The sequence below is a fragment of the Poromitra crassiceps genome (genome assembly GCF_964638095.1).
Source record: "Poromitra crassiceps genome assembly, contig: HAP1_SCAFFOLD_148, whole genome shotgun sequence".
Taxonomy (NCBI): domain Eukaryota; kingdom Metazoa; phylum Chordata; class Actinopteri; order Beryciformes; family Melamphaidae; genus Poromitra; species Poromitra crassiceps.
This window is the reverse complement of record NW_028152218.1, coordinates 416,846-440,989: the sequence shown is the minus strand read 5'-3', so window position 1 is coordinate 440,989 and position 24,144 is coordinate 416,846. Positions and strand designations below refer to the sequence as shown.

At 42.5% G+C, this 24,144-nt stretch overlaps 1 protein-coding gene across 1 annotated transcript; it reads left to right on the top strand.

The window, feature by feature from the left end:
- Nucleotides 1–1,572: 1,572 nt before the first annotated feature.
- On the top strand, nt 1,573–9,363 carry LOC310770662 (uncharacterized protein; the record flags this gene model as incomplete). Its single annotated transcript, XM_083663404.1, has 10 exons — nt 1,573–1,609; nt 1,868–1,953; nt 3,078–3,194; nt 3,750–3,866; nt 5,544–5,735; nt 7,381–7,539; nt 7,631–7,867; nt 7,980–8,120; nt 8,221–8,331; nt 8,540–9,363. The coding sequence occupies 10 exons, from the start codon at nt 1,573–1,575 to the stop codon at nt 9,212–9,214; spliced, it is 1,872 nt and encodes a 623-aa protein (XP_083519530.1). The 3' UTR covers nt 9,215–9,363.
- Nucleotides 9,364–24,144: the final 14,781 nt, after the last annotated feature.

Genomic DNA, 24,144 nt, shown 5'->3' with positions numbered 1-24,144 from the left:
AACACACGCGGAACGCTGTAAAAAAGCAGGATGTCGATGTCCCTTCACTGTGCGCACAGCAAACTCAGCAGAGAGCCACCACAGACAGGAGGAGGAGTGTGCAGTTGAGGCGAGGCGAGGCGAGGCGGGGCGGGGCGGGGCGGGGCGGGGGGGGGGGGGGTCACGCAGAGCAGCGCGCAACACCCAGACAGACCCAGGCAGCAGGACAGGATTGACAAACGCAAGCCAGAATATCCGATGCCCACCAGATGACTCAGTGAATGTGCTTGAAATGCTGCATTTCACAAAAGGCGGAATAACTCAGCTTCTAATTTGAAAAGTGTCTTTTTGCTCAAAACAGCCTATCTTCTCCGGCTCATAACTAAAGAACGGAAAATGGGATCAATAAACTTTTTTTTGCAGATGATAGAATAGAGTCTCATCGTTCTTTGTGCGTGTTCAGTGTTTACATAGTAATATCACACAATATTCTGTGGGCCTCGAGAAATCACTGAAAACGCTCTGAAACTCTGGCACTGGGAGCATCCGTTCTCCAAAAGTGGCTGGCACTCAATGAGTTAATCAACACATTATGATGTAATGGAGCAGATATAGAGCTGATAATAGCCTACATTCATGACATCAGTATTTTTTGTCAATAAAACATTTTATTGTTTAATAAAGTCATTTTTATCATGGGACTTCAAGCTGTCTGAGCTGTTCTGATTCCAGCCATGCAAGACTCATAACCGTTATAATTATTACCTCCATCATGGATAAGGACTCCGTCTATCTAGCCAAAGACTAAATAAATATGAAGATAATTCACATCTTATTCTGGCCTATTAAAACCCTCTCTGCTAGCCTGGAACGATGGACAGTTTCAATTGGAATATGGATGGATAGTGAGCAGCTGTACATCCAAGAACGAATATAGAGAGCCAAAGTCGACGTCACTTCATGCTTCACCATGTGCACGGTAGATTTTTTTTTTATCAGTTTTTTTCCCTAGTGAAATGTTCTATGGTCTCTCTTGATTCCAAATATAGCCTAGCTGAATCGTTTGCCCAAGCAAAACTATTTTATAAGCATTTTACGAAATGTAGATGGAAAAAAGAATGGCGGATAAAATCTCTTGGTGAGTATATGCCTAAACCGAAAGTGGGCGTAAATAAACGTACAGCCTGGTGCCGCCAGGTTATCGTAATCAAAGCGATATTTGGCTACAACCCCCTGCTGCTTTTTGGTTGGCTGATTATAAAGCGCAATTGAACATGCTGCTTCCTAATTGGCTAACGCAGATTCAAACGACAGGCGGCACAGCCAGTAGGCACCTGGTTGGCACCTATGTGGCACCGGGTATGCTTGGCACAAGTTGACGTCAGAGCAGTGAGGAGAGTTAACGTTAGATGACCAGGCTACGTTCGGCAACTTGCGTGACTGACTGCTAACACAATTCTGCAAGCGAGACAAACTGCTAAGTGTAAATACTTAGTTTTTTTCCTTTAACCGCGGCGAAGTAAGTTTGATTATAGGTCCGTGTTCACCCGGTGTTAGCGAACTAAATAATAACTTCGACCGAAGTGTGGAGAGATGGAGACTGGAGTGGACTGCCCGGCCGGTCGCCGCAGTAAGTAGCGGTTAATCAACTCAAACACATTAAAATACACATAACTGAATGTACCCACAATTCAAAATGTTCAGTTAAGTGGGTTTGATGAAGGATATGGTGCACATCAGCTAGGTTTGATTACAGTGAACAAGGCCATCTTTGCAGCCCGCCTGGCCCGGGCGGGTCCGCGGCCATTGGCGCTAACGTTAACGTTAAGGTGTAATGTAGCTTCTGCTCAGCTAGCATCTGCTAACTCCCTGCTTTTATCACTTCCAGAGTTCAGGAGGTTCTTCCAGCCGAAGGTCTCGGTGAACCTGGAGGAAGAGACCGTCTTCACCCCACCACCAACCTTCAAACTGACCGTGAGTAGGCTGCTGACTCAGCGATATTTTACATCTTTAAATTGAAACGTTAGCAGAGGTTAGCTAAACTCTTTCTTACAGGTTAGCATAGCATGATGTAGATAATGTAAAATACAACCGTGGTTGTTTGATAACCACGGTTAAGCGGACCCCAGTTCCAATTTGACAAACTGGGGTTCGGGGACCGCCACGGGTCCTGGAGGGAGTTCCAGGGGGTCCCCAGCAAAATGATGAATTCAACTTCACCATTTTATTTACAACAAGTTAACACACTAGAAGAATGACTAGGACATTTTTGTTATCTCTCTATCTAAATAGAGATCGTTTCCTCCAAATCAAAGAATACAAATACAATTAATAGTATTGTAGCTACTTTCATTGGGTTTTTTTTCTTTTTTTTTTAACTTAATTTTTATTTGGTTTACATCAACATTGTACATCATTGTATTCCTTCGATTACAGTTGTTTACTTTTTCCTTTTCCTTTTCCAGCAGTGTGCTTATTGTACACATTATCAATGTATATACACTCATAGCTTTGTAATGACAATAATAATGACCATCAAAACTGAAAACAAACAAATAAAAAATAATAAACCTCCACTCCATCATATACATATGTCCAGCAGCGCTTCATAGATAGGGAGAGCAAGAGAGAGAGAAGAGAGAAATTTACTTCGGGGGAACTAGTGATTGTATGTATGTATGTATGTGATATCTATCAGAAATGTGTAAGAGAATGGAAATTAGACTAGGGGGGCGTACAGCATTGGGTAGTCATTGCATTATTAGAGTCATGACAGGCCCCCATCTTTTAACAAAAATTGGTTTCTGAAGCCTTAGTGTGTAAGTGATTTGCTCCATCTGGTAAATATCCCACACTTTTTGAATCCATATATTGTATGTGGGGGGATCTGGTTTCAGCCATCTTATAGTAATACACTTTAAGGCCATGTACTTTATTTTGAGTGATTTTCATTTATTTAGGCCAAATTAACTTTGTATGGCCTCATAGGCTACTATGCATGTAAGTGGAAAGGCTTTATTGTGAGGAAGACTAGGTGAAATGTAAAAAGTAGTAATGGAGTGGACTTGTTTGTCATTGCTGTTGTTTTTCCTCATCAGAGACGGGCTGTGGTCCCCTCCGTCAGCTCCTCTGGGCCCCCTAGGCAGGCCATGAAGAGACGCAGTGATGAGTCCTTTGCTGACCAACCTGCTAAGAAAAAAGCTCTCAAAAGCCAGGTAGAGATCACACACACACACACACACACACACACACATTTTAATTTCTTTATTGGATTTTCGATTAGAGACATTAATCGTATCAAAACCCAATAGTAGCAAGAGTCAATGCAATACAATACAAGATCATGCTCACAATGTTATCTGTAGGCTATAGACATAGGCAGATCAAAAAAGAAACATTAGACTAAGACTATGGGTATAAGTGACAGCGTCTTTTCCAAATGAAATGACTGCCAATGATGGCAGACACAGAGCAGTACTTGGCCAACTGTTTTGCAGCTTTTTTTGCCAGTCCAGCAAGTTGGAGTCATCGCATACACATTTTATCCACGTCAAATCCACGATACGGTCGTGGCGTGCCGTATACAGTCCCTTGAAAGCGGGGCAGCTGTTCATAATGTGAGCAACTGATTCCGGTTGTTGATTATTGTGCAGTAGACAGTGTGAATCGTGTTGTGATGGGTACCAGAGGGCAAGGTTGTATTTGGTGGGCAGAAGAAAAGTAGTAATGGAGTGGACTTGTTTGTCATTGCTGTTGTTTTTCCTCATCAGAGACAAGCTGTGTGCTCCTCCGTCAGCTCCTCTGGGCCCCCTAGGCAGGCCATGAAGAGACGCAGTGATGAGTCCTTTGCTGACCAACCTGCTAAGAAAAAAGCTCTCAAAAGCCAGGTAGAGATCACACACACACACACACACACACACACACACACACACAGAGGTACTGAAAGCAGGTAGAGAACCACAGTGCAGGGTGGTCACCACCAGCAGAGCAAGATGGAGGCAGTCCCCTGCAGGAAATAGGCCACGTCCATCACTGGGGAAAGCTCTCCATTCACCTCCATACACACCAGCGTCATTTTCCTTGAATTAAACATGGCTAAAAGCAGTTGTGTGGTGGGCTGCGCAGACAACAAATGTAAAAAATCACCAATTAAAGTTTTTTTTTTACACTCCTGAGCAAAACAGGAAAGCCATTGAGAAGAAACATGTGGATCTAGGCTGCAAGGAGAGAGGACTGAGCCAGTTCCTCTATAAAACAGATGAGTTGTGTTCATGTGTGATGAGTTTCAGGATATTTTGCTCTGTATTGACTGCCAGTAGGCTACAAGGTGCAAAAGTCACGTGAAATCTCACTGAATTGTTATCTAACATATCAGAGTTAATTTAGCATCAATCCATACAATCACTCAGTCACACTAGTCTGAAAAGCATATTGCATTTCAGATGTTTAAATATGAAGTCAAATTAATATCAGGATATTATCTTGCTGGTGAAAATGTCAAAGTATTTCACGTCAGGCCACTGTGTGGGATCATTTATATCCAGCTTTATTGGAGTAACAATAATGAAATTGGACAGTTTGTTTTGTCAATGTACCTTCTCCTCTCTGTGGGAGGCAGTGTGCTGAAATCATTCTTTGACACATTTGTCTGCTTGAAAACAGACAACACAGACAAACAGTCAGACTACTGTCCATATCTGTTCATATTTCCACGGCAGCTTTTACCTTTGACAAGCCATCCAGGTTTCCCCAATGGTGGGCGTGGCTTTCAAACTGATGACGTGCTCTGCAGTGTCTCTATATACAGTAGTGTGTGTGTGTGTGTGTGTGTGTGTGTGTGTGTGTGTGTGTCATATACCATAACATGGTATGTGTGGAGAACAGCTGCCAGATCCTCCTTACAGTGTTTTTGATTGCTTTGTTTTGAATTGTTCTTCCTAACAGTCTAGGGGTGCGGATCCTGTACATAGGGGGAAAGCTACAGCAGCTGGTCACAGCAAAGCTGTCCTTGGAGAGCTGACCAACTGCCCACGCAGAGCAGTTAAGGCAAAGGTAAAGCTATGAAGCAACATGCTTTGTGTTGAACTAGCTGACAATAGACCCTTCTCACGGGGGCCATTTTGTGTCGAGAAGCCAGGGTAAACACAGGTGCAAGCAAAACACTAATGAGGGTTTCCAACTTCCATGATTGTGAGAAGGGTCTATATGCCTGACTTGCTGGTCGCTGCACGAGCAGCACCTCCTCTGGTCGATCGGGGGCGCCTGTTCAGGGCGGAGGGGAACTGGTGGGAATAGCGTGATCCTCCCACGTGCCATGTCCTGCCAGTGAAGCTCCCCGCTGTCAGGTGAAAAGAAGCGGCTGCTAACTGCTTCCCCTCGTCTCGGAGGAAGCATGTGTGTGTCTATGGCTCTCCCCAGATCGGCAGAGGGTGTGGGGCAGCAACCGGGGCAGCAGGGGGAATTGGCCAAGTACAATTGGGGAGAAAATAGGGGAGAAATCAGAAATAATAATATATAAAAAAACAAACAGTATGCCTGACTCTGAGTGAACTTTGTTCCTTCAGAAGACTGGACCAGTCAAAGAAGACCCGCTCCCCGCTGTGACAGATGTGTCCATGACAGAGGAGGAGGAAATGATGTGCCAGGCTTTCTCAGAGACGCGCCCCATTGAGGACATTGACGAGTGCGATGCCGACTTTCCAGAGCTCTGCTCGGAGTATGTCAAAGACATCTATGCCTATTTGCACCTCATTGAGGTAATACTCTGCTTTTGATTGATTGATTGCTTGATTAATATAATAATTACCGTAAATTCCGGACTATAAGACGCACCGGTCTATAAGCCGCGGGACCAAAATTGACTATTTTTTTCTTCTATAAGCCGCACCGGACTATAAGCCGCGGGTGTTTTGATGTTTAATTACCATATGAAAGGGTTCGTGCACAGAGAGGAATGTCGGGAAAGAGATCGCTGTTTGGGGAAGCTCCCATTTATTAACATTTCAACAAAACAAAACAAAAGTCAGGTCACTAATCCCCAGACAAAATCACACAACAATAGGCTACCGTATATGTGCAGCAAACCTGTAACCAGAGAAGTCAAGTCACTAATCCTCGTCTTCCTCTTCTTCCTGCGTACTGAAACCACCAAAGTCCTCATCTTCAGTGTCGGAAACGAACAGGTTCAGGGTGGCTTCGTCAACCACTCTCCTCTCTCCTTCAGGTGCCATGGCACGAGTCCGATACCTCACGAGTCCGACACCTCACGAGTCCGAAAAAAGAGGCTAACTTCCCCCAGACCCTAACCCAAAACCTAACCTCTCCCACCCCCACGCCTAAACCTAACATCCCCCAGACCCTAACCCAAAACCTAACCTCTCCCACCCCCACGCCTAAACCTAACCTCCCCCAGACCCTAACCCAAAACCATGAGGTGTCGGACTCGTGAGGTATCGGACTCGTGAGGTATCGGACTAGGGGGCAGTCCCCGTGGCGTCATCCTCTTCATCCCGCAGCAGTCCAGCGTTTTGGAACCCGTTGGTAATTGTGGATGTTTTCACACTCCTATAATATTCCGTGATCTTCCTTTGTGTGAATTCGCCGAAGTTTGTGATTTTCTCCTGATAGTCGGGAGGGAGTTGTTCAGTAGTTCTCCCCCGGACGGACAGTCCCTTTTGCCCAGGTTACGCGCGGCTGCTCTGTTTGATCGGCGGCTGCTCTCTTTTAATGCGAGATTGACTGCTTTCAACTTGAAAGCTGCCTCGTGTGAATTTCTGCGTACCTTCCCCATGGTAAGTGAGAGTGTTGCTTCTACTGCTCGTCTTGTTGTGAATATTCCTTGATCTTCCTTTGTGTGAATTCGCCGAAGTTTGTGATTTTCTCCTGGTAGTCGGGGGAGGGAGTTGTTGCCCGAGTGGCCGTTTGCTTACCGTAATTACCATATGTAAGTGGTCACGCACAGAGGGGATTGTCGGGAAGAGATGGCTGTTTGAGGAAGCTCCCATTTACCGTATTACAACATTTCAACAAAACAACATAACACAACACCACCGTTGTTTATTTTTACAGTGCACACAGTGTCCGCGGTGTGGTGAAAAGAGGGCAAGAGAGGAAATTAAAACAGAAGTGGATTTATAGTTAGAAAGAGTGCTAAAAAAGAGATTTTTTTTTTTTTTTTTTTTTTTTTTTCTGAAAAAATCCATAGATAAGACGCACCGTTATATAAGCCGCAGGGGCCAAAAAACGGGAAAAAAGCCGCGGCTTATAGTCCGGAATTTACGGTAACTAAAATTATTTAAAAAAAATATATATAATCTAATACCACCCTGATTAGTCTATTTTGAGCTGCCATGCTCGAGTGTGTATTTTCTATGACAAGTGGTTCTGTCTCACTCTCCACAGGCTCAGCAGGCTGTGCGAGCAGAGTACATGAAGGGCTACAAAATCACTCCACACATGCGAGCTCGTACAGTTGATTGGATGGTCCGTGTCCACTCCCGCTCCCCACTCGTTCAGGAGACGTTGTATCTCTCAATCGCCATTTTTGATCGTTTTCTACAGGTACAAACTTGTTTTAAAATGTTTTCTTTTTTTCATCTTCTGTGAACTAGCAGTAGCAGCTAGCTAACGCTCTTCTTATTATGTGCTGCAGGTCCAGGAGGTGCCTCGTAGCGAGCTGCAGCTTGTCGGGGTGACGGCCTTGTGGCTCGCCTCAAAGTACGAGGAGAACTGGAGTCCGGAGCTCGCAGAATTTGCCAGCAGCACGGGCAATAGATTCACAACGGCCCAGATTCTCAAGATGGAGCAGGGGATTTTGAGGAAACTCAATTTTGACCTGGGACGCCCTCTGCCACTGGACTTTCTTAGGCGGGCTTCAAAGGTTGCAAGCGTGAGTACATATATATATATATGCCAACCACCATAAATATATATTTCGTCTCCTGTCTTCATGTAGTTGATGTCATCAAGGCAATTAAAGTGACTGTCTTCTGTATGTCTAGTCCTTTTTAGAGACAGAGAGGGTGGCAGAGTACCTCCTGGAGTTAACTCTGATGGACTACAACATGGTGCAGTACCATCCCTCTGAGGTCGCTGCAGCTTCCCTCTGCCTCTCCCAGCTGCTCCTTGATGGCCTTTCATGGGTGAGAAGTCTATATAGGCCTACAGATGGATTCAAAGGTTGAGTTATGAGTTCAGAAGGTAAATGACAGGACTGATCTCTCCTCTCTTGTTGTGTTGCAGACTCCTCTACAGCAGCACTTCTCCAACTATGACGAGGCCCACCTCAAGCCAGTCATGCAGCTCATTGCAAAAAATGTGGTGACTGTGAACGAGGGAAAAACAAAGTTCCTGGTGAGTTGGTTTCCAACAGTGCAACAGTCTCAATAAGATGACGTGTTGTTTTTAGCATGAGCTAATAATGTCTCAATACAATTATTATTATTATTATTATTATGAATTTCCCCAAGGGGATAAATAAAGGATAACTTAACTTAACTTAACTTATAAGATGACGTGTTGTTTTTAGCATGAGCTAATAACACCTTGTGTTTCCCTCCAGTCTGTCAAGAACAAATATGCCAGCAGCAAGCTGATGAACATCAGCCTCCATCCTGAGCTCAACAGTAAAGTCATCAAGAAGATGGCTGCTCCTCTGATGGACAATCCCTTGAGTTCAGCTCAGGACAGAGCCAATCAGATGACAGCAGACGCGGAGAGATTCACAGCGGCTGAGTGGATTCCGAGAGAGGAGACACGACCTCTGAGGGTGACGCTGAAGAAAGGAGAGACACAACCTGTGAGGGTGACGCTGAAGAAAGGAGAGACACAACCTCTGAGGGTGACGCTGAAGAAAGGAGAGACACAACCTCTGAGGGTGACGCTGAAGAAAGAGGAGACCCAACCTGTGAGGGTGACGCTGAAGAAAGAGGAGACCCAACCTGTGAGGGTGACGCTGAAGGAGTCTGCAGAGAACCAGGAGACGGCTCGGCCATTTCACTTTGCCAATGACGGAGAGCGCGAGGCTTTCTTCCAGAGAATCAGAGCCAGAAAAGCCAAACGCAGCAGTTTTTCAAGATCCTCACATCCTCACAAAATCCTCACATTTCCTCGCAGAGCTGGTAGGCAGACCCAGCTGGATGTGTGCATGTCATGTGAGCTGGTAGGCAGACCCAGCTGGATGTGTGCATGTCATGTGAAGCACGAAGGTGTACACTTCATATGTATATTACACTAAAATGTAGACATATATATATATACATGTATGTATATATATATATACACATGTATGTATATATATATAGACAAACCTTTTTGTTAAACTTTTTTTTTATTGAAGGAAATGTATACTACACCCATATATGTACTGTGAAGTAGGAAGCAAAAAGGAAGAAGATATGCTCTTGCCATGTTGTTAGAGTGACTTCACCTGTGTACTTTAATGTGCTCCTAAAAACTGCTGTATAACAGTAAGAGTTACAGGTTAGAGTGACTTCACCTGTGTACTTTAATGTCCCATTTAAAACTGCTGTATAACAGTAAGAGTTACAGGTTAGAGTGACTTCACCTGTGTACTTTAATGTCCCATTTAAAACTGCTGTATAACAGTAAGAGTTACAGGTTAGAGTGACTTCACCTGTGTACTTTAATGTGCTGATAAAAACCGCTGTATAATAGTAAGAGTTACAGGTTAGAGTGACTTCACCTGTGTACTTTAATGTGCTGATAAAAACCGCTGTATAATAGTAAGAGTTACAGGTTAGAGTGACTTCACCTGTGTACTTTAATGTGCTGATAAAAACCGCTGTATAATAGTAAGAGTTACAGGTTAGAGTGACTTCACCTGTGTACTTTAATGTCCCATTTAAAACTGCTGTATAACAGTAAGAGTTACAGGTTAGAGTGACTTCACCTGTGTACTTTAATGTCCCATTTAAAACTGCTGTATAACAGTAAGAGTTACAGGTTAGAGTGACTTCACCTGTGTACTTTAATGTGCTGATAAAAACTGCTGTATAACAGTAAGAGTTACAGGTTAGAGTGACTTCACCTGTGTACTTTAATGTGCTGATAAAAACTGCAGTATAACAGTAAGAGGTACAGGTTAGAGTGACTTCACCTGTGTACTTTAATGTGATGATAAAAACTGCTGTATAACAGTAAGAGGTACAGGTTAGAGTGACTTCACCTGTGTACTTTAATGTGCTGATAAAAACTGCTGTATAACAGTAAGAGTTACAGGTTAGAGTGACTTCACCTGTGTACTTTAATGTGCTGATAAAAACCGCTGTATAATAGTAAGAGTTACAGGTTAGAGTGACTTCACCTGTGTACTTTAATGTGCTGATAAAAACCGCTGTATAACAGTAAGAGTTACAGGTTAGAGTGACTTCACCTGTGTACTTTAATGTCCCATTTAAAACTGCTGTATAACAGTAAGAGGTACAGGTTAGAGTGACTTCACCTGTGTACTTTAATGTGCTGATAAAAACCGCTGTATAATAGTAAGAGTTACAGGTTAGAGTGACTTCACCTGTGTACTTTAATGTCCCATTTAAAACTGCTGTATAACAGTAAGAGTTACAGGTTAGAGTGACTTCACCTGTGTACTTTAATGTGCTGATAAAAACCGCTGTATAATAGTAAGAGTTACAGGTTAGAGTGACTTCACCTGTGTACTTTAATGTCCCATTTAAAACTGATGTATAACAGTAAGAGGTACAGGTTAGAGATACTTCACCTGTGTACTTTAATGTGCTGATAAAAACTGCTGTATAACAGTAAGAGTTACAGGTTAGAGTGACTTCACCTGTGTACTTTAATGTCCCATTTAAAACTGCTGTATAACAGTAAGAGGTACAGCTTAGAGTGACTTCACCTGTGTACTTTAATGTCCCATTTAAAACTGCTGTATAACAGTAAGAGGTACAGGTTAGAGTGACTTCACCTGTGTACTTGAATGTGCTGATAAAAACTGCTGTATAACAGTAAGAGGTACAGGTTAGAGTGACTTCACCTGTGTACTTTAATGTCCCATTTAAAACTGCTGTATAACAGTAAGAGTTACAGGTTAGAGTGACTTCACCTGTGTACTTTAATGTCCCATTTAAAACTGCTGTATAACAGTAAGAGTTACAGGTTAGAGTGACTTCACCTGTGTACTTTAATGTCCCATTTAAAACTGCTGTATAACAGTAAGAGTTACAGGTTAGAGTGACTTCACCTGTGTACTTTAATGTCCCATTTAAAACTGCTGTATAACAGTAAGAGTTACAGGTTAGAGTTACTTCACCTGTGTACTTTAATGTGATGATAAAAACTGCTGTATAACAGTAAGAGGTACAGGTTAGAGTGACTTCACCTGTGTACTTGAATGTGCTGATAAAAACTGCTGTATAACAGTAAGAGGTACAGGTTAGAGTGACTTCACCTGTGTACTTGAATGTGCTGATAAAAACCGCTGTATAACAGTAAGAGGTACAGGTTAGAGATACTTCACCTGTGTACTTTAATGTGCTGATAAAAACTGCTGTATAACAGTAAGAGTTACAGGTTAGAGAGACTTCACCTGTGTACTTGAATGTGCTGATAAAAACTGCTGTATAACAGAGGTACAGGTTAGAGTGACTTCACCTGTGTACTTTAATGTGCTGATAAAAACTGCTGTATAACAGTAAGAGTTACAGGTTAGAGTGACTTCACCTGTGTACTTTAATGTCCCATTTAAAACTGCTGTATAACAGTAAGAGTTACAGCTTAGAGTGACTTCACCTGTGTACTTTAATGTGCTGATAAAAACTGCTGTATAATAGTAAGAGTTACAGGTTAGAGATACGTCACCTGTGTACTTTAATGTGCTGATAAAAACTGATGTATAACAGTAAGAGGTACAGGTTAGAGTGACTTCACCTGTGTACTTTAATGTGCTGATAAAAACTGCTGTATAACAGTAAGAGTTACAGGTTAGAGTGACTTCACCTGTGTACTTTAATGTCCCATTTAAAACTGCTGTATAATAGTAAGAGTTACAGGTTAGAGATACTTCACCTGTGTACTTTAATGTGCTGATAAAAACTGCTGTATAACAGTAAGAGGTACAGGTTAGAGTGACTTCACCTGTGTACTTTAATGTGCTGATAAAAACTGCTGTATAACAGTAAGAGCTACAGGTGTTAGAAAAGAACAGACTTGAATCATATGCAGCTCCAGTGAGGCAGCACCTTATAGAATATATTTTAGTTCATAGATTTGATTTCTTCAAAACAATAAACTTTGACTTTATCAATTCTAACTGCGATCCAGTGTGAGATTTTTGACATTTCCCCCAGTATCTTCTATCATTTTTCAATAAAAAGAAAAATACAGTCTTTGGTTCCATTCTGTTCTTGTGAGTCATCAAGAACTTGTGATAACGTAAAAATACAGTTTATGTAACATTGCCCCCCCACCCTCCACAGGCCCAGCTTCTGTTGGAGTGCTGTGTTGGTCGGCCTCAGGTGGTGGAGACGAAGCAGAAATTGGGCTTAATACAGCAGCATACAGCCTTTCTCTTTCTTGTGTGTAACAGTTACATTCCATGAGTACGTGTTTCACAGTTTGTTGATTTTTGCATGTCGCACGCAATCCATCTTCATGTTTTCCCATCTTTGCCAAGTCCCATGCCAGTCCACAGTGCCCCAGTCTCAATCTAGTCATCACAACTGTGTGTCTTCTCTCACTCCCTAAATAACAATGCTCTTTTCTTACACTATTTTGTATATCAAAGTAGTGCCGCCCCTTCTTTTCATTTTCCCACTCTTTCTGCCACACAGCTGTTATTCTTCTTTTGATAATGGAGCTACACTCATACGTCCCAATGGGCACTCTCAGATCGACAGCTTTCTTCAGGGACTTTTTAGCTGCCATGTCAGCTACCTCATTCCCTTCCACTCCCACATGGGCTGGCACCCACAGAAACCCCACTGAACCTCCAGCATGCTCAATCCTATACAACAGAACCAACAGCTCCACTACAAGATCTGAGCGGGCTCCCAGGCTTCCTCCCCTCAAAGTCATCAGAACTGAGGCCGAATCCTGGCTCGGCCTCACCTCCTCCACCCACTGCAATGCCCATATTATAGCAATTAGTTCTGTTGTATACACTGAAACCCCCTCAGACAGTCGTCTAGATCAGAGGTTCTCAAATGTTTTTCAGCCAAGGACCCCTTACAAGATAGAAAATATACCGGGGACCCCCTCATTCTGATTTGTGATTTTGGGCTAAGCTTAATTGTTTCCACGGTAACGTGCTTGACTTTTAATTTGATAGGTTTGTTATTAGAATGTAATCCATGAGCCATTTTAGATTTAAAGCATAAGCTATTTTCGTTGAACTATGAAGATTTTGCACACACACATTCTTTTTTATTTTTTTTATTACATTACGTCATTTAGCAGACGCTTTTGTTTTGTCCAAAGCGACTTACAATATCACAATTTGTCAACAGTACAGAAAACCACTATGCAACAAAATCAATTACAGCCAAGATATTTTGATAGACTAGCACCATGTAGGAAGTAGTTTGAGAAGGAATAAGTAAAAAAAAAAAAAAAAAAAAAAAAAGGGGGGGGGGGGGGGGTTTTACCTGAAAACTTTTCGCGGACCCCCTGGCAAAGTGCCACGGACCCCCATTTGAGAACCACTGGTCTAGATTTCACAATTTCCAAATCTGGAATGTAAAATGCAAATCCAGATTTTCCAGTTTTGGGATCTTGGGCCCCATCTGTATAAATTTGGAGATAATGTTCCCAGTTGTTTTTTAGCCTTCCCCCCACTACTTTACTATAATCTGTATTCTCATGTTTTCTTATCGTTTCTAAAACAGTGAAATCTATTTCTGGTGTAGGCAAAAGCCACGGTGGTACCAGTGAATTATAGGGGCCACCCCTACCTGTCCCGACTCCAGCTCTTCCATCTCTTTATTAGTGGCCGGGCCAGCGAAGCGGCAGGGCCACTGCTTGTATTTGCCTGTATTATTAGTGGCCGGGCCAGCGAAGCGGCAGGGCCACTGCTTGTATTTGCCTGTATTATTATTATTTTTCTTCTTCTCCCAGGAAGTCAGACTTCCCATGCATGAATATAAACCAAACTTTGCACAAAGGTCCAGTCCCATGCCAAACTAAGTTGACGTGAATTTGGCGGCAATAGCCCTGATGGTGGCGCTACAGCGACCGTCTAAATTTTCAAACTTTGAAAATTCATAACAAATCAGGCATATGGGCTACGGCTTTGGCACTTTCACCGAAATGTGTGCCCAAATGAGGAGAAACTTTTGTACGCTGCAACCTATGGCCAATTATGAAGTCTAAAGACCGCAAAACTGCAAAAACTGTAAAACTAATTAAACGCTACTCCTCCCACATTTTTTCTTCAAACGACACCACACTCCAGCATCTGCATCGGTAGACTGTCCTCCACAAAACTATCAAACAGATTTTTGATAGATCAAAAATTGAGCCCACAGTGCATCAAAATGTTTTACTGTAAATGGTACTTTAAACAGCTAATGCAAATTCTTGCTAAATAAAGCCTGAATCTCCACTGATCACTGATGATGTCATCAGTGATGTCATCAGTTTTGTGACATCACTGATGATGTCATCTATAAATCGCTCAGCCTTCCTCTCCATAACATCAGCTCTGCCTTCTGCCCCAGCCCTGTCATGAACTGCAGTGTTCTAAGCAGACTGGATTGCATGCAGCAGATGATAGAAAGCTCATCCATAAGAGACTTGAGACTTGACTTGGACTTGTGACTAAAGACTTGAGACGTGACTTGGACTATAGCTAAAAGACTTGAGACTTGCCCGGCCACGACCCATTGCTGCGCAGCAGCTATAATTAGTGGCCGGGCCAGCGAAGCGGCAGGGCCACTGCTTGTATTTGCCTGTATTATTATTCTTCTTCTTCTTCTCCCAGGAAGTCAGCCTTCCCATGCATGAATATACACCAAACTTTGCACAAAGGTCCAGTCCCATGCCAAACTAAGTTGATGTGAATTTGGCGGCTATAGTCCTGATGGTGGCGCTACAGCGACCGTCTAAAGTTTCAAACTTCGAAAATTAATATCAAATCAGGCATATGGGCTATGGCTTTGGCACTTTCACCGAAATGTGTGCCCAAATGAGGAGAAACTTTTGTACGCTGCAACCTATGGCCAATTATGAAGTCTAAAGACCGCAAAACTGCAAAAACTGTAAAACTAATTAAACCCTACTCCTCCCACATTTTTTCTTCAAACGACACCAAACTCCAGCATCTGCATTGGTAGACTGTCCTCCACAAAAGTATCAAACAGATTTTTGATAGATCAAAAATTGACCCCACAGTGCATCAAAATGTTTTACTGTAAATGGTACTTTAAACAGCTACTGCAAATTCTTGCTAAATAAAGCTAGAATCTCCACGAAAAAAATTGACAAGATTTTGTTGTCAGAGTAGTTGAAGTGGGCAAAATCTAAGAATTGTATGTCAAAAACTGAATTTTTGACAGTATTTTGAATGTATAGCCTAAAGAGCATCATAATTGCCCTAATTATCTAATGATGTGATGTCACTTGAGCAATGACATCATCAGTGATGATGTCATCAATGATGTCATCAGTGATGATGTCATCAATGATGTCATCAGTGATGAACGGCAGTGTTCTAATCTAAGCAGACTGGATTGCATGCAGCAGATGATAGAAAGCTCATCCATAAGAGACTTGAGACTTGACTTGGACTTGTGACTAAAGACTTGAGATGCGACTAAAAGACTTGAGACTTGCCCGGCCACGACCCATTGCTGCGCAGCAGCTATAATTAGTGGCCGGGCCAGCGAAGCGGCAGGGCCACTGCTTGTATTTGCCTGTATTATTATTCTTCTTCTTCTTCTTCTTCTTCTCCCCAGGAAGTCAGACTTCCCATGCATGAATATAAACCAAACTTTGCACAAAGGTCCAGTCCCATGCCAAACTAAGTTGACGTGAATTTGGCGCCTATAGTCCTGATGGTGGCGCTACAGCGACCGTCTAAAGTTTCAAACTTTGAAAATTCATAACAAATCAGGCATATGGGCTATGGCTTTGCCACTTTCACCGAAATGTGTGCCCAAATGAGGAGAAACTTTTGTACGCTGCAACCTATGGCCAATTATGAAGTCTAAAGACCGCAAAACTGCAAAAACTGTAAAACTAATTAAACCCTACTCCTCCCACATTTTTTCTTCAAACGACACCAAACTCCAGCATCTGCATCGTTAGACTGTCCTCCACAAAACTATCAAACAGATATTTGATAGATCAAAAATTGAGCCCACAGTGCATCAAAATGTTTGACTGTAAATGGTACTTTAATGCAAATTCTTGCTAAATAAAGCTTGAATATCCACTGATCACTGATGATGTCATCAGTGATGTCAGCAGTTTTGTGACATCACTGATGATGTCATCTATAAATCACTCTTCTTCTTCTTCTTCTCCCCAGGAAGTCAGACTTCCCATGCATGAATATAAACCAAACTTTGCACAAAGGTCCAGTCCCATGCCAAACTAAGTTGACGTGACTTTGGCGCCATTAGTCCTGATGGTGGCGCTACAGCGACCGTCTAAAGTTTCAAACTTTGAAAATTCATAACAAATCAGGCATATGGGCTATGGCTTTGGCACTTTCACCGAAATGTGTGCCTAAATGAGGATAAACTTTTGTACGCTGCAACCTATGGCCAATTATGAAGTCTAAAGACCGCAAAACTGCAAAAACTGTAAAACTAATTAAACCCTACTCCTCCCACATTTTTTCTTCAAGCGACACCAAACTCCAGCATCTGCATCGTTAGACTGTCCTCCACAAAACTATCAAACAGATATTTGATGGATCAAAAATTGAGTCCACAGTGCATCAAAATGTAAATGGTACTTTAAACAGCTAATGCAAATTCTTGCTAAATAAAGCTTGAATCTCCACTGATCACTGATGATGTCATCAGTGATGTCATCAGTTTTGTGACATCACTGATGATGTCATCTATAAATCGCTCAGCCTTCCTCTCCATAACATCAGCTCTGCCTTCTGCCCCAGCCCTGTCATGAACTGCAGTGTTCTAAGCAGACTGGATTGCATGCAGCAGATGATAGAAAGCTCATCCATAAGAGACTTGAGACTTGACTTGGACTTGTGACTAAAGACTTGAGACGTGACTTGGCCTATAGCTAAAAGACTTGAGACTTGCCCGGCCACGACCCATTGCTGCGCAGCAGCTATAATTATTATTATTCTTCTTCTTCTTCTCCCCAGGAAGTCAGACTTCCCATGCATGAATATAAACCAAACTTTGCACAAAGGTCCAGTCCCATGCCAAACTAAGTTGACGTGAATTTGGCGCCTATAGTCCTGATGGTGGCGCTACAGCGACCGTCTAAAGTTTCAAACTTTGAAAATTCATAACAAATCAGGCATATGGGCTATGGCTTTGCCACTTTCACCGAAATGTGTGCCCAAATGAGGAGAAACTTTTGTACGCTGCAACCTATGGCCAATTATGAAGTCTAAAGACCGCAAAACTGCAAAAACTGCAAAACTAATTAAACCCTACTCCTCCCACATTTTTTCTTCAAACGACACCAAACTCCAGCATCTGCATCGTTAGACTGTCCTCCACAAAACTATCAAACAGATATTTGATAGATCAAAAATTGAGCCCACAGTGCATCAAAATGTTTGACTGTAAATGGTACTTTAATGCAAATTCTTGCTAAATAAAGCTTGAATATCCACTGATCACTGATGATGTCATCAGTGATGTCAGCAGTTTTGTGACATCACTGATGATGTCATCTATAAATCACTCAGCCTTCCTCTCCATAACATCAGCTCTGCCTTCTGCCCAAGCCCTGTCATGAACGGCAGTGTTCTAAGCAGACTGGATTGCATGCAGCAGATGATAGAAAGCTCATCCATAAGAGACTTGAGACTTGACTGCTTGTATTTGCCTGTATTATTAGTGGCCGGGCCAGCGAAGCGGCAGGGCCACTGCTTGTATTTGCCTGTATTATTATTATTATTCTTCTTCTCCCAGGAAGTCAGACTTCCCATGCATGAATATAAACCAAACTTTGCACAAAGGTCCAGTCCCATGCCAAACTGAGTTGACGTGACTTTGGCACCATTAGTCCTGATGGTGGCGCTACAGCGACCGTCTAAAGTTTCAAACTTTGAAAATTCATAACAAATCAGGCATATGGGCTATGGCTTTGGCACTTTCACCGAAATGTGTGCCCAAATGAGGAGAAACTTTTGTACGCTGCAACCTATGGCCAATTATGAAGTCTAAAGACTGCAAAACTGCAAAAACTGTAAAACTAATTAAACCCTACTCCTCCCACATTTTTTCTTCAAACGACACCAAACTCCAGCATCTGCATCGTTAGACTGTCCTCCACAAAACTATCAAACAGATATTTGATAGATCAAAAATTGAGCCCACAGTGCATCAAAATGTTTGACTGTAAATGGTACTTTAATGCAAATTCTTGCTAAATAAAGCTTGTTATTATTATTCTTCTTCTCCCAGGAAGTCAGACTTCCCATGCATGAATATAAACCAAACTTTGCACAAAGGTCCAGTCCCATGCCAAACTAAGTTGACGTGAATTTGGCGCCTATAGTCCTGATGGTGGCGCTACAGCGACCGTCTAAAGTTTCAAACTTTGAAAATTCATAACAAATCAGGCATATGGGCTATGGCTTTGCCACTTTCACCAAAATGTGTGCCCAAATGAGGAGAAACTTTTGTACGCTGCAACCTATGGCCAATTATGAAGTCTAAAGACCGCAAAACTGCAAAAACTGTAAAACTAATTAAACCCTACTCCTCCCACATTTTTTCTTCAAACGACACCAATCTCCAGCATCTGCATCGGTAGACTGTCCTCCACAAAAGTATCAAACAGATTTTTGATAGATCAAAAATTGAGCCCACAGTGCATCAAAATGTTTTACTGTAAATGGTACTTTAATGCAAATTATTTTTAAATAAAGCTTGAATCTCCACTGATCACTGATGATGTCATCAGTGATGTCATCAGTTTTGTGACATCACTGATGATGTCATATATAAATCGCTCAGCCTTCCTCTCCATAACATCAGCTCTGCCTTCTGCCCCAGCCCTGTCATGAACTGCAGTGTTCTAAGCAGACTGGATTGCATGCAGCATATGATAGAAAGCTCATCCATAAGAGACTTGAGACTTGACTTGGACTTGTGACTAAAGACTTGAGACGTGACTTGGACTATAGCTAGAAGACTTGAGACTTGCCCGGCCACGACCCATTGCTGCGCAGCAGCTATAATTATTCTTCTTCTTCTCCCCAGGAAGTCAGACTTCCCATGCATGAATATAAACCAAACTTTGCACAAAGGTCCAGTCCCATGCCAAACTAAGTTGACGTGAATCTGGCGCCTATAGTCCTGAAGGTGGCGCTACAGCGACCGTCTAAAGTTTCAAACTTTGAAAATTCATAACAAATCAGGCATATGGACTACGGCTTTGGCACTTTCACCGAAATGTGTGCCCAAATGAGGAGAAACTTTTGTACCCTGCAACCTATGGCCAATTATGAAGTCTAAAGACCGCAAAACTGCAAAAACTGTAAAACTAATTAAACCCTACTCCTCCCACATTTTTTCTTCAAACAACACCAAACTCCAACATCTGCATCGGTAGACTGTCCTCCACAAAAGTATCAAACAGATTTTTGATAGATCAAAAATTGAGCCCACAGTGCATCAAAATGTTTTACTGTAAATGGTACTTTAAACAGCTAATGCAAATTCTTGCTAAATAAAGCTTGAATCTCCACTGATCACTGATGTCATCAGTGATGTCATCAGTTTTGTGACATCACTAATGATGTCATCTATAAATCGCTCAGCCTTCCTCTCCATAACATCAGCTCTGCCTTCTGCCCCAGCCCTGTCATGAACTGCAGTGTTCTATGCAGACTGGATTGCATGCAGCAGATGATAGAAAGCTCATCCATAAGAGACTTGAGACTTGACTTGGACTTGTGACTAAAGACTTGAGACTTGGCCACTGCTTGTATTTGCCTGTATTATTATTAGTGGCCGGGCCAGCGAAGCGGCAGGGCCACTGCTTGTATTTGCCTGTATTATTAGTGGCCGGGCCAGCGAAGCGGCAGGGCCACTGCTTGTATTTGCCTGTATTATTAGTGGCCGGGCCAGCGAAGCGGCAGGGCCACTGCTTGTATTTGCCTGTATTATTATTATTATTTTTCTTCTCCCAGGAAGTCAGACTTCCCATGCATGAATATAAACCAAACTTTGCACAAAGGTCCAGTCCCATGCCAAACTAAGTTGACGTGAATTTGGCGCCTATAGTCCTGATGGTGGCGCTACAGCGACCGTCTAAAATTTCAAACTTTGAAAATTCATAACAAATCAGGCATATGGGCTACGGCTTTGCCACTTTCACCGAAATGTGTGCCCAAATGAGGAGAAACTTTTGTACGCTGCAACCTATGGCCAATTATGAAGTATAAAGACCGCAAAACTGCAAAAACTGTAAAACTAATTAAACCCTACTCCTCCCACATTTTTTCTTCAAACGACACCAAACTCCAGCATCTGCATCGGTGGACTGTCCTCCACAAAAGTATCAAACAGATTTTTGATAGATCAAAAATTGAGCCCACAGTGCATCAAAATGTTTTACTGTAAATGGTACTTTAATGCAAATTCTTGCTAAATAAAGCTTGAATCTCCACTGATCACTCATGATGTCATCAGTGATGTCATCAGTTTTGTGACATCACTGATGATGTCATCTATAAATCGCTCAGCCTTCCTCTCCATAACATCAGCTCTGCCTTCTGCCCCAGCCCTGTCATGAACTGCAGTGTTCTAAGCAGACTGGATTGCATGCAGCAGATGATAGAAAGCTCATCCATAAGAGACTTGAGACTTGACTTGGACTTGTGACTAAAGACATGAGACGTGACTTGGACTATAGCTAATTAGTGGCCGGGCCAGCGAAGCGGCAGGGCCACTGCTTGTATTTGCCTGTATTATTATTATTATTCTTCTTCTTCTTCTCCCCAGGAAGTCAGACTTCCCATGCATGAATATAAACCAAACTTTGCACAAAGGTCCAGTCCCATGCCAAACTAAGTTGACGTGACTTTGGCGCCATTAGTCCTGATGGTGGCGCTACAGCGACCGTCTAAAGTTTCAAACTTTGAAAATTCATAACAAATCAGGCATATGGGCTATGGCTTTGGCACTTTCACCGAAATGTGTGCCTAAATGAGGAGAAACTTTTGTACGCTGCAACCTATGGCCAATTATGAAGTCTAAAGACCGCAAAACTGCAAAAACTGTAAAACTAATTAAACCCTACTCCTCCCACATTTTTTCTTCAAACGACACCAAACTCCAGCATCTGCATCGGTAGACTGTCCTCCACAAAAGTCTCAAACAGATTTTTGATAGATCAAAAATTGAGCCCACAGTGCATCAAAATGTTTTACTGTAAATGGTACTTTAATGCAAATTCTTGCTAAATAAAGCTTGAATCTCCACTGATCACTGATGATGTCATCAGTGATGTCATCAGTTTTGTGACATCACTGATGATGTCATCTATAAATCGCTCAGCCTTCCTCTCCATAACATCAGCTCTGCCTTCTGCCCCAGCCCTGTCATGAACTGCAGTGTTCTAAGCAGACTGGATTGCATGCAGCAGATGATAGAAAGCTCATCCATAAGAGACTTGAGACTTGACTTGGACTTGTGACTAAAGACTTGAGACGTGACTTGGACTATAGCTAAAAGACTTGAGACTTGCCCGGCCACGACCCATTGCTGCGCAGCAGCTATAATTATTATTATTCTTCTTCTTCTTCTCCCCAGGAAGTCAGACTTCCCATGCATGAATATAAACCAAACTTTGCACAAAGGTCCAGTCCCATGCCAAACTAAGTTGACGTGAATTTGGCGCCTATAGTCCTGATGGTGGCGCTACAGCGACCGTCTAAAGTTTCAAACTTTGAAAATTCATAACAAATCAGGCATATGGGCTATGGCTTTGCCACTTTCACCGAAATGTGTGCCCAAATGAGGAGAAACTTTTGTACGCTGCAACCTATGGCCAATTATGAAGTCTAAAGACCGCAAAACTGCAAAAACTGCAAAACTAATTAAACCCTACTCCTCCCACATTTTTTCTTCAAACGACACCAAACTCCAGCATCTGCATCGTTAGACTGTCCTCCACAAAACTATCAAACAGATATTTGATAGATCAAAAATTGAGCCCACAGTGCATCAAAATGTTTGACTGTAAATGGTACTTTAATGCAAATTCTTGCTAAATAAAGCTTGAATATCCACTGATCACTGATGATGTCATCAGTGATGTCAGCAGTTTTGTGACATCACTGATGATGTCATCTATAAATCACTCAGCCTTCCTCTCCATAACATCAGCTCTGCCTTCTGCCCAAGCCCTGTCATGAACGGCAGTGTTCTAAGCAGACTGGATTGCATGCAGCAGATGATAGAAAGCTCATCCATAAGAGACTTGAGACTTGACTTGGACTTGTGACTAAAGACTTGAGACGTGACTTGGACTATAGCTAAAAGACTTGAGACTTGCCCGGCCACGACCCATTGCTGCGCAGCAGCTATAATTAGTGGCCGGGCCAGCGAAGCGGCAGGGCCACTGCTTGTATTTGCCTGTATTATTCTTCTTCTCCCAGGAAGTCAGACTTCCCATGCATGAATATAAACCAAACTTTGCACAAAGGTCCAGTCCCATGCCAAACTAAGTTGACGTGAATTTGGCGCCTATAGTCCTGATGGTGGCGCTACAGCGACCGTCTAAAGTTTCAAACTTTGAAAATTCATAACAAATCAGGCATATGGGCTACGGCTTTGCCACTTCCACCGAAATGTGTGCCCAAATGAGGAGAAACTTTTGTACGCTGCAACCTATGGCCAATTATGAAGTCTAAAGACCGCAAAACTGCAAAAACTGTAAAACTAATTAAACCCTACTCCTCCCACATTTTTTCTTCAAACGACACCAAACTCCAGCATCTGCATCGGTGGACTGTCCTCCACAAAAATATCAAACAGATTTTTGATAGATCAAAAATTGAGCCCACAGTGCATCAAAATGTTTTACTGTAAATGGTACTTTGAACAGTTAATGCAAATTCTTGCTAAATAAAGCTTGAATCTCCATGAAAAAAATTGACAATATTTTGCTGTCAGAGTAGTTGAAGTGTGCAAAGTCTAAGAATTGTATGTCAAAAACTTAATTTTTGACAGTATTTTGAATGTATAGCCTAAAGAGCATCGTAATTGCCCTAATTACCTAATGATGTGATGTCACTTGAGCAATGATGTCATCAGTGATGATGTCATCAATGATGTCATCCTTCCTGGCTGAGTAGGACTGGGTGGGTGATGTGTTCAACTGCCGTGTACTTAACCTGCTGCCTTCTGCCCCAGCCCAGTCATGAATGGCAGTGTTCTAATCTAAGCAGATTGGATTGCATGCAGCAGATGACAGAAAACTCATCCATAAGAGACTTGACTTGGACTTGTGACTAAAGACTTGAGACGCGATTTGGACTATAGCTAAAAGACTTGAGACTTGCCCGGCCACGACCCATTGCTGCGCAGCAGCTATAATTAGTGGCCGGGCCAGCGAAGCGGCAGGGCCACTGCTTGTATTTGCCTGTATTATTAGTGGCCGGGCCAGCGAAGCGGCAGGGCCACTGCTTGTATTTGCCTGTATTATTATTCTTCTTCTTCTTCTTCTTCTTCTCCCCAGGAAGTCAGACTTCCCATGCATGAATATAAACCAAACTTTGCACAAAGGTCCAGTCCCATGCCAAACTAAGTTGATGTGAATTTGGCGCCTATAGTCCTGATGGTGGCGCTACAGCGACGGTCTAAAGTTTCAAACTTTGAAAATTCATAACAAATCAGGCATATGGGCTATGGCTTTGGAACTTTCACCGAAATGTGTGCCCAAATGAGGAGAAACTTTTGTACGCTGCAACTATGGCCAATTATGAAGTCTAAAGACCGCAAAACTGCAAAAACTGTAAAACTAATT